General features: G+C 48.3%; 1 protein-coding gene across 1 annotated transcript in view; it reads right to left on the minus strand.

Annotated features, from left to right (window-relative positions):
• Nucleotides 1–634: 634 nt before the first annotated feature.
• Nucleotides 635–11056, minus strand: part of RFWD3 (ring finger and WD repeat domain 3) — a 24693-nt gene continuing 14271 nt past the window's right edge. The window contains exons 7-12 of the mRNA XM_009998306.1: nt 8128–8356; nt 5636–5786; nt 2471–2647; nt 1649–1863; nt 1345–1562; nt 635–778 (exon numbers count right to left, since the gene is read on the minus strand). Of these exons, the coding sequence (XP_009996608.1) occupies nt 635–778; nt 1345–1562; nt 1649–1863; nt 2471–2647; nt 5636–5786; nt 8128–8356 (1134 nt within the window). The remainder of the gene's footprint in view (nt 779–1344; nt 1563–1648; nt 1864–2470; nt 2648–5635; nt 5787–8127; nt 8357–11056) is intronic.

An 11056-nucleotide genomic window follows, 5' to 3' on the forward strand; every position in this document is an offset into this window, starting at 1 on the left:
AATCACAGTGCAGGTTCCACACTCATGGAAAAAAAGCCACGAAAGAAAAAGTTCTCTGCAGATTCTTCCAAGCCTGTTCTCTCCATGGTCACAAAACAGGGTCTGTGCTCATAGGGAGGAACTGCCAACTGGTCCTGGACCTTCAAAAGGAACATAATAGCATGTTCTGGACAGCAGTGAACTTGTTTTTGCACCAGTGCCAGCCATGCCAGCCAGATGCCAACAATGCCACCTTTTTGTCACCCAATAATCACAGCAGGACTCCAGGAGAAAGTGCAGTGGGAGTCTGTGGTCATCAACTTCCTCTTCTTTTGTTGATTCATAGAAGAGATTTGCAAGTCCCTGTGCTGTATTCACACTGGAAAAAAAAAAGTGCAGCAATGCTGGCTGGAGACAATCCAAGAATTATTGCTGTGCTCAGGCAGCTCGTGGAGTCTGACTGAAGAAAATTGCCCCAAAGAAGAAAAAGTCTAGAGGAAGAAGAGGATTGCTGTAGGCACCAGCATGTCCCAGTTCCCACCTACTGCCAGGAAGGTGCTGCAGTGGTTCCTGCCTCCTGTGAGCAGCAGCTGCAGGACAGCAGAGGCTGTGGGGGGGGGGGGGGGGGAGATGTGGAAAGGCTCGGTGACCCCTCTCACTGCCACTTGTAGATCTTCACCATCTTCTCAGTCAGTGTGGCCAGAAGGTGGGTTTGGTTCACTTCCAAAGGGCAGATGTCCAGCACGGGCAGGTCAGCCTGAAGCTTCTGCAGCAAGGAGCCACTGCCAGCGTCCCAGAGCTGTGGGACAGACAAGGTCAGAGCCTGCAAGAGTCTCCCCTCCCATCCAAAACAGAGTTTGCTCTCTCTAGAGAAAAGACTTGCTTCAGATTACTTAGAGGACCCTTTGTCTACTTCCACACCCTGCCTGGATGGTCTCTAATAGGCCAGGATGCCACCCTGACTGCCCCCTCCTCTGACCCCAGCTCATTAGCTCTCATGCAGCCTGTTGTCCAAGCTGCTTCTGTATAGAGGACAACCCTTCTCCTGGTTTTCCCTGTTGCTCCCCAAGAGCCTGAATCCATCCCTCACTACATCAGCTACCCCTCCAAGTCCCCATGACACCAGTGTTCCACCTCGGTCACTGGACCCTCATTGTGTCAGTGTCCCCAGCTGCATTCCTCTGGGGAACAGCAGGGGTTCCCTGACTGAGTTCCTCTCCATGGACAAGGACCACAGGCCTTGCCTAACACTGACCCACCTTATCACAACCTGCACAGGGCAACGTGCCTGACAAGACCATTCCCACCAAAACTCCACAGATGCTGTGGCTCTGAGAAATCCTCTCTCCCAAATAAAACCCATACCAGGGCAGAATTAGATGCCTCATCCCCAGCACACACAAAGACACTGCCATCTTCCTCTGGGCTCTGGAAAATGGCATTCTTGGTCAGCAGCTTGCAGGTGGGCCCAGCACTGAAAGTCTGCACGGGGTTAGAAGAACACACCACGTCCTCAGAGGCCTCTGTCAGTGGGCTGCAGGTCAGCTCCATCATCACACAACGCACACAGGGGTTGTTTTTACCTGTGTGACAGAGAGAGAAAGGTGACCTGCTGCTGCTGGACCCAACAATCAGCAGGAGGAAGGGGACCCTCTGTGCTGTTACATACTAGGCCTGTACGTGGCGAGGCAGTGGCGGGTGCTGGTCTCTGTCTGAATATCAATGCATCCTCCAGGTTCCAGGGGCAGGTGATGGGGCCTGTAGGAATTCCCAGCTTTCTGTTCCCAAAAACAGGCTCCTTCCAAGGTCCCAGCTAATATTCCACCATAAGGCAGGGATGCTGAGGCCATCCGGGGCAGGTAGGACAGTGATACCATAGGGCACCTGGAGGGGTGATGGGCAAGAGTCAGTGCTGCCAGCTGCACCAGGAAGGTGTCCTCCCTCCCTGCTCCAGAGCTCCAGCTTCTCCAACCACATTGCAAAGAAAGGGTCTCACCAGGCTACAAAACTGCCCTTCCAACAAGGAAACCCAATGGGGTTTATCAAGATTAAATCAAATTCAACTTCACTACTGGGCCTTGTGTTTTAAAGCAGCACCAGACAGCACAGATCTGATGTTTGCAAAGCAGCAATTGACTCCCTGGGTAGAAGAGATGGAAGTGCCAGTGCCTCACACCTCTTTGCAATTGGTCCTTCCAAATTAAATGTCCTTTCCCAGCCCCAAAGCAAAGCTGGTTCTCCTATTGCTGCACCATTGGGTCCATTTCTGACCTGTGTGCCTTAAAAAGGTGCAGAGGCCAAGCCCTCCTACTAAGTTATACATATACCATGCAACCTTAGGAGAGACTTCTCACATCCCTGCTCAATTTGCATTTTTGAACAAGAGATTAACAAACTAATTTAAACTACAACAATTGCTGCAATTTATGGAAGAAGCCACGTTGAGCTTTAATGAATATTAGCAAAGTTGAGAGAAATCTTTATGCCATACTTGGACTTCTGAGGGACTAGTTCCTGGACGTGGGAGTTGGTGTCTCTCAAGTCATAGATCATGATAGAGCCATTGACCAGCCCAGCATAGATGTAGTTGGTATCATCAAGACACCAGCAGCAGCTCCAGACAGGACGGCCAGTGTTGTATGTCTGCACCACAGTGTTTGTTGCCAAGCTGCAGAAGAAAAACACAAGGGTTGGCCTGTTGCACAAACATCTACTGATGAGAAAAGAGCCTAATTGAGATGAGCAAAGCCAGCTTTTGAAAGTCTCAAGACAGAAACATCTCTCTTTAGACCAAATGCTGAATTACACAGAATATTAGGGGTTAGAAGGGACCTCTGAAGATCATTGAGTGCAATCCCCCTGCCAGAGCAGGAAAACACACACCAGACAAACAACTAGGGCAGGTCACTCAGAAAGGCATCTAGACAGGTCTTGAAAGTCTCCAGAGCAGACTCCACAATGTCTCTGGGCAGCCTGTCCCAGGGCTCTGTCTCCCTCACAGGAAAGAAGTTCTTCCTCATCTTGAGGTGGAACTTCCTGGGCTCCAGTTTGAATCCACTGCCCCTCATCCTGTCCCAGGGCACAAGTGACAAGAGCTTGTCCTGCCTTCTTGCTGCCCTCATGTATTGAGAGGCATTCATTGGATGCCCCCTCAGTCTTCTCCTCTCCAGACTGAACACCCCAGGTCTCTCAGCCTTTCCTCATCAGGCAGGTGTTCCAGTCCCTTCATCATCCTCCAAGCCCCTGTTGGACTCTCTCCAGTAGATCCCTGTCCCTCTGGAACTGGGAGCCCAGAAATGGCCACAACACTCCAAGTGAGGTCTCACCAGGGCTGAGTAGAGGGGGAGATCTAACTACTCCTTCATGCCAGATGTGAATCTGGAAAAATCCAGACAGAATCAGCACTTGGATATTGCCAAGTGATTTATAAATCTTCCAGGGTATTGCTTCCTTTTCCAGATTGATCTTTGGAGACTGGGAAAGGAAGTCTCAAAGCAGGGTCTTAGCTGCCTTACTGGAAAGGGAAAGCCAAGTTCCTTCTCTAGAAACAATTAGAAATGACTCCAGGGTAATTCTGTAATACCACATATTCCTGAGATGACAGGGCTCATCTCTTCAGATTACATCTCTCATTAATTATTTCCCCTCTTTTTCTACATGAGAAGAACTGTGCTTATGCCTCAAATGAAGCCAATGGTGTTAATTCGTTGTAAACTCAATTTCTGGAAGGAAGAAGGGAGCACACAGAGGGGAGCGACCCAGGACAACAGATGAAGTTGGTGTCAGATGAACAGGGTTTTCAACATCTGGTCAACACTTGGAGAACAGTGTCAGGCAGAAGACACCACTTCAGGTGACTCTGGGTATCCTGTACAACACAGGAGTTGCTCACAACTCCAGAGAAGTAAGTGCTCCCAGGTAAGTACAAGGAGAACCACCACAAAGATGGACCTAGCTGGGGAAAACTGACAGAGCTTGACATCAGAACAGTGACTAGTTCAAAACAAAGGGGAACAAACACCCCAAAAAACCCAATCCCAAATCTTTGGTGCCATTTTAAACACTTGCAAACCTGAACAGGAGATCCAAAGGCATCTTGGATAACTCCTTTTGGTAGGATGACTATGAAATCAGTAACTAGAGAAGAAAGATGACCAAAGGAGGACTGTCCTTTAAGAGGGAAACTGAAAGAAGTATGAAGATGCTGCTGAAGAAAGCACTTAAATCCAAGACATTCTGGGATCCAGCACAAAAGCAAGAGGATCACAAGTTCTGATGGATCCAACCAGGCAGAGGGGGGAGTCTGAGCAGACACTGACACAAGGAGCTGCTCTCCAGATCCAACCAGGAAAAGAATCTTAAACTCAGTTAGAAATCCAACATGCTGCCTTTGGCATCACTTTTGTTTACTTTTAACTAGTCTAGCAAACGTTTCAACATGGCAACAGGAAAGCAACATTCTTTACATTGTTTTGGTGGGATTAAGTTCTCCTCATTGCTTCATTCAGGGGAATGAATTGGGACTAATCACTCATGGAACACACGTCCTGCCTAACCCTCCACTGACAGACAGACAGATGGGCATAAAGATGTTGCTGTAACTCTCTAAAATCAATCAGGCAACAGAGTTTGGAATCAGCTTAAGCCTGAAATTATAGAGCAGCACAAAGAAGCCTGAAAATACACCCCTAGGCTGAAAAAATCTACCAGGACCAGGCACATTTTTACTCTCAACTTTTGCATAATGAGTCTCCAATGTGCTGCTTTAAGTCCCTGCTAGCTCAAGAGAACCTGTGTTCCTATAGCATGTGCTCAATATTGCTGTCTATGCATTTCATATCCCAGATGAATTCCATGCTCTGCAAGAAGCTGCAGAAGTCAGAGAAGGAAAAGTTAGCAGAGGAAGGGAAGTGCTCAAGCCAAACACCCCTTGTTTCTGTTTTAGACCATATGAATTTATAGAATCACAGAATCCCAGACTGGTTTGGGTTGGAAAGGACCTTCAAGAGCATCCAGATCCAACCCCCTGCATGGGCAGGGACACCTCCCACCAGCCCAGGTTGCTCCAAGCCCCATCCAACCTGCCCTTCAACACTGCCAGGGATGGGGCAGCCACAGCTTCCCTGGGCAACCTGGGCCAGGGTCTCACCACCCTCACAGCAAAGAATTTCCTCCCCATGTCTCACCTCAATCTCCCTCTTCCAGTTTTAATCCCTTCCCCCTTGTCCTCTCCCTCCCTGTCCTTGTCCCGAGTCCCTCCTCAGCTCTCCTGGAGGCCCCTGCTTCCCTTTCCCTGCAGTAGCTGAAAACCAAGCAGACAGTACATTTCACATCTAGACATGATACTACCTTTGTCCTCAACATAACTTGGCCAACCTGTCCCGAATTACTTCTTTTCCACTGAAATCTTCCATGAGAAAAGCATCACAGGCAGGTACCTCCATAATACCTCCCACATAAAGCAAGGACAAACTTTCCCTCTCTTAGTTCCCACATTCAGGAAGAACATCCCCAGACCTGATCCCGTCTTCACAGCACCTTTTGGAAAGCAAAACAGCAAACACTGCAAGGCATTTTGAGCCAACAAAATCCAATCCAGTCCCTTGCACATAGCAAAACTCCCCTGGGACAGGGTTGCTCTCCCAGCAGGGCTCACCTGGTGAGTTTGAGAGTGCTGTCCAGAGCAGCAGAGAGCAACAAACCATCTGCCCGGCTGCCGAACGCCAGCCCCCGGATCTGCTTGCTGTGGATGGGGATGTACTGGCTGCTCTTCAAGTTGGCCACACTCAGCATCTTCACACCACAACCTGGTACAGGAGGATAAAGGGAGGTTATCGTGGAGCACCATGAAACCTGGACCATGGGACAGAGTGTGACCTCAGCACTTTGACTGATGATCTAAACTGGAAGGGGTGGTGACACTCCAATGTGACCTGGGCAGGCTGGAGAGCTGGGCAGAGATAAACCTCATGAAGTTCAACCAGGGGAAGTGTAGGGTCCTGCACCTGGGGAGGAAGAACCCCAGGCAACAATATAGGTTAGGGTGGAACTGGAAAGCAGTTCTAAGGAGAAGGATCTGGGAGTCCTGGTAGAGAATAAATGATCCATGAGCCAGGAATGGGCCCTTGTGGCCAAGAGGGCCAATGGAATCCTGAGGTGCATAAGGAAGAGTGAGGCCAGGAGGTCAAGGGAGGTCAGTCTGCCCCTCTATTCTGCCCTGGTGAGGCCATATCTGGAGAACTGGGACCAGTTCTGGGCTCCCCAGTTCAAGAGAGACAGGAAACTGCTGGAGAGAGTCCAGGGGAGGGTGACAAAGATGACTGGGGGATTGGAGCATCTCCCTGATGAGGGAAGGCTGGGAGAGCTGGGACTGTTCAGCCTGGAGAGGAGAAGGCTGAGGGGAGACCTTATCAATACCTACAGGTATCTCAGGGTGGGTGCAGGAGGATGGAGCCAGAGTCTGCTCAGTAGTGCCCAGGGACAGGACAAGGGGCAATGGGCACAAGCTGGAACATGGGAAGTGCCACTGAAATAGGAGGAAAAACTTCTTCACAGTGAGGGTGACAGAGCCCTGGGACAGGCTGCCCAGGGAGGTGGTGGAGTCCCCTTCTCTGGAGACATTCCAAACCCCCTTGGATGCAGCCCTGTGGGATGTGCTCTGGGCAATCTTGCTCTAGCAGAGGGTTTGGATTGATGATCTCCAGAGGTCCCCTTCCAACCCTGACAATTCTGTGCCAGAACCACAAGGTCTGCACTGAAGCCCGTGGTGGGAGGAGCAGAGAAAAATGATTTGCTGTTCTGGATGAGAACTGCCACAAATCATTCTTTAGTTAAAACAGCACCAGGGCTAAATCCTTCAGGATCCCAGCCAGCAGGAGCAAACAGGCTATCAGTGTTACAATTCTTGTTACAAGAGCCTGCTGCTCTTTAGCCAGTTTATTCCCAGACATCCTTGCTTAGACAAAAACACACACAACAGGATTACATGGCTTTTAAAGAGAACAAGTGTCACCACAAAGAATGCTAACAGGTGAACTTAACCTGTGTGCTACAAGAGTCCCCACAAAGCCTCCATTCAGAGATTCATTCCCTGAATCCAAAAGCCAGAAAAACAAGGCCAGCTGAATGCAGAAAACAATTCTGTTAGGCCTAGATAAAGCCTATTAATCTCCAAACCATTATCCAAATCAAAGTTGCATCATTCAGAGAGCACTGAAGTACTTGGCAAATTAAACTCTCTCAGACTCCCTAATGCTACATCCATACCATTGGAAAAAAGAACTTGGATCTGGGCCAGACATCAGGTCTCTTGGCCCTGGTCAGTGTGACAAGGCTGCCCACAACCTCACCTCCTGCCTTGCTGTTTCCTCACTGGGAAGCACTGCTCCTCTCATTCATATAAAAAGATTTTTATTTTTTGCTTTCGTTTTTTCTTCCTTTTTTTCTTTTTTCTTTTTTTTTTTTTTTTTAGAATATTGACAAACCAGCTGCATTTGGATCAATGCACCTACAGTTTGGGGAGCTCAGCAGAAGTCACCCATGCAGGGCCAGGATGAATGACAGTCTTATGAGCATTCCCAAAGCACAAGGCACATGCAAAAAGGTCAAGAAAGAGAAGGGGGGAGCAGGGAGCAAGTAGAAAACACATTTAACTTCCAACTCTGAACACCCAAATCTTGACTTGCTTAATTCTGGAGCCCCCAACATAAGGACATGGAGTTATTGGAATGAGTCCAGAGGCCACAGAGGTGATCCAAGGGCTGGAGCAGCTCTGCTCTGGAGACAGGCTGGGAGAGTTAGGGTGTTCAGCCTGGAGAAGAGAAGGCTCCAGGGAGACCTTAGAGCACCTTCCAGTGCCTGAAGGGGCTTCAGGAAAGCTGGGGAGGGACTTGGGACAAGGGCAGGGAGAGGACAAGGGGGAAGGGATTAAAACTGGAAGAGGGAGATTTAGGTTGAACATTGAAGGAAATTCTTTGCTGTGAGGGTGGTGAGAGCCTGGCCCAGGTTGCCCAGGGAAGCTGTGGCTGCCCCATCCCTGGCAGTGTTGAAGGGCAGGTTGGATGGGGCTTGGAGCAACCTGGGCTGGTGGGAGGTGTCCCTGATCTTGAAGGTCCTTTCCCACCCAAAGTCTATGATTCTATGAATTACCAGGAATAAAAGTAGACTGTGGAGAAGGCTGTGATACCACCAGACAGCTCAGGGAGTCACAGAATGCCATCACTCTGCAGTTCCCAGTCTGAGACACCAGAAAAACCTTTTCCAAGTGGTACTTGCGCTGGCTCTGGCTGGAGGGGAGGCTGCTGGGGAGGCAGGAGCGGGAGCTGCCAGGCTGCTGGGAACCACTCCCATTGTGCTGGGCCACCAGGGCCTTCAGCTCCTGCAAAGAAAAAGACCCAAAGAGCTTTAAAATGTCACCAGTGATGTAACCTGCAGTGCTCTCTGTTCCAGCTGCTCCAACTGTCCTTGTTCTTAAATGAAAAGGCAGAATATGCTCCAATTTCCATATTGTTCCAAAATGCTGGGTATCCAAGACCACTGACTATGACAGTGAGCAGGAAAAGCATTTAAAATGCTTTGCAAGTTCTGGCAGAATGAATTCAAGGTCTGTTATTGTACGTATTGGACCCTGTGGGAGAGGGGACTCTTGGGAAGCACATAAAAGCCAGTAACAATTATTACCAGATCAATGCTGTTCAGAAGAGAATCAACTGCCAAGTATTACATGCAGCTAAACCACAAGAGAGAGTCAATTAGAACCATTTTCCAGAATTTCCAGAATACCCCATAAAAAAATAAAAGCCCAAGTTTCACCATAAAGGGCATTGCAGGAAACAAGTCAGTCTATTTAATGAAGATGACCCTGTTCTTGTAAACCCTGGGCAGCAAATTCCAGGAACGACACAACTCTCAACAGCTCCAAATCCCTGTTTCCCACCAGCTCACCCCCCCCTCTTCCCCCCCTCAACTGATGGATGCTCAAGGGTGCTCAGCAGAGACATGGCCAAGGACAGAGCACATCAGGGGTGAGGTGGGTATACCAGGGGCACTGGCACCTTGTGAGTCAGCTAGAAACATCCCCCCCCAAAAGCATGTGTGACCAATCCAGAAGCAAACCCAGATGGCTACAGAACCCCAGGGATATCAGAGAGGTTTTATATATTAAAAAAAAATTGCAGCCTGCTTTCTGCTGTCTGAGCAACAAAGATTATGCTTCAAATACCAGGTAATTTTCAAGAATGAAGGGCCACAAGAGGGATGTTATGAGTAGGTGAGTAGATTGACCCGGCCACTAGCACTTGACTTGTGTCTAAGCAAAGGCAGCAGTTCTCTCTAAGAGAATCAAAGATAAAGATCAAAGACCAAGCTCTTCATGAATCATTATCATCATGACCTGTAACTTCTGGAAGCTGCTCAAGAGGAGAGCAATTCTGGTATTTTACAGAGGTCTGATCTGTTGTGCATCAAGCTCATTGCAAAGTCCCCAAGGGAATAAAAATCAAAGGTGTCCCTGCCCGTGCAGGGGGGTTGGATCTAGATGATCTTTAAGGTCCCTTCCAACCCAAACCAGTCTGGGATTCTGAGATTCTCTGAGAAGCAGGAGAGAACAGTGAATAGGAAAGGAAAACCACCAGCTACAAGGAACTCAGCACAGAACTTTGGAGTTTCAGGTTACAATCTTAATAGCTGATCTGAGGCTTTGAAGACAAAGGCATTCTGGGCTGTCAGGCTGGCTGTGCTCCCACAGACCTCTACCAGGAGCTGTGCCTGCTGCCCTGCACACCACTGCCTGGCAATTAACAGACATCAATATTAATTACACATCCCCCAACTGTGGAGCAGCACTCCAGACATTTCACCTCCCACCCCCCTTTAGCTCTGGTGCAAATTCATAGGGGGAGAGTGTTTTATAGGATATAAGAGCTGAAGGAAACATCAACTTTTTACTTCTAACTCTTCCCCAGACATCAACTGGGAGATGAACAGAGATGAAAGATATTTAGGCAGTAAAAATGTTGTTAGCCTAAAATTTTCCTAAAGGTGTTAGGTTCACAAATTGGTATGGGCAGTTTGCCATCTGCAAAGCTCACAATTCCACTTCTTTCTTCTCCACAGCACCATTCCAGCTCCTGTCACTTCCCTACTCCACACAATCTAAGCAACTGTTTTCCTACTTGAAAAAAAATAAATTGTCTACCCCAGTTGATCAGGGGTGTTAGTGCCAGGAGCCAGAGATGAGTTGCTTATTGACAGCCAATTTCTTGGACCTTCTGGCACATTCAGGAGGAGTAATGCAGTAGCTCTCATCCAATTCCCAAGTTCTTTGTGCTCAGAAAGGGAAATCTTTTGGGAAAAGTGAGGTTTCAGTAGCACTGCTTCCAAAATTCAAGCCTGAGCCTGCCATGCATTGTGCAGCATACAGGCTGACATCCAGAAACAACACTGTGCAGGGCTTTCTTCCAGAGTTTTAGTTAGCTACCTACCTTCCCTCCCCTCAAGTTACTTTCCTTACCTATCTTCATCTAATTGAGACTTTAAAAACCTTCCCCTTTTCTAGCCTCTTAGATACTCCCAAGGGCAACAGACAGGATTGTTAATGGACAAGAGCAGGGGGAAAACTGCAGACAAACCTAAAAAGGTCCTAAGTAGTGACATGACTGCTGATGAAGCAGAGCTCTCCAGCACATTAGCAACAAAAAAGGGTTCACACAATGACTTCCAGGAGAGGAAACCGATGGCATTTGCTTTCTCTGTAAGGCTGGAGACACCAAGGTTTGCATGCAAGCAATCAACATCACAGGTATTCCTGAATAAAATTCTGTGCACCTGAACTTTGCCATCCCAACTGTCCCTCTGAGGGTCCAGACATCCCACACGTTGCTTTTGGAATCCCACAGCACTTTGTTTCCTAAATTGACTTAAGCTTTTGTATGCCAATTAAACATGTCGTCTCTTGTGTTTTCTGAAGTCACCTAACTGAGGCCTCTTCCAACTTAAATACCAATAGTTGCTTTACTAGTTGACCTCTCCTAAGACAAGGACTTTGTTAGGTACATAGTCAGAACATAAGCAGACTTAT

This window comes from Chaetura pelagica, unplaced genomic scaffold (genome assembly GCF_000747805.2).
Source record: "Chaetura pelagica isolate M959 unplaced genomic scaffold, ChaPel_1.0 scaffold125, whole genome shotgun sequence".
Lineage (NCBI taxonomy): Eukaryota > Metazoa > Chordata > Aves > Apodiformes > Apodidae > Chaetura > Chaetura pelagica.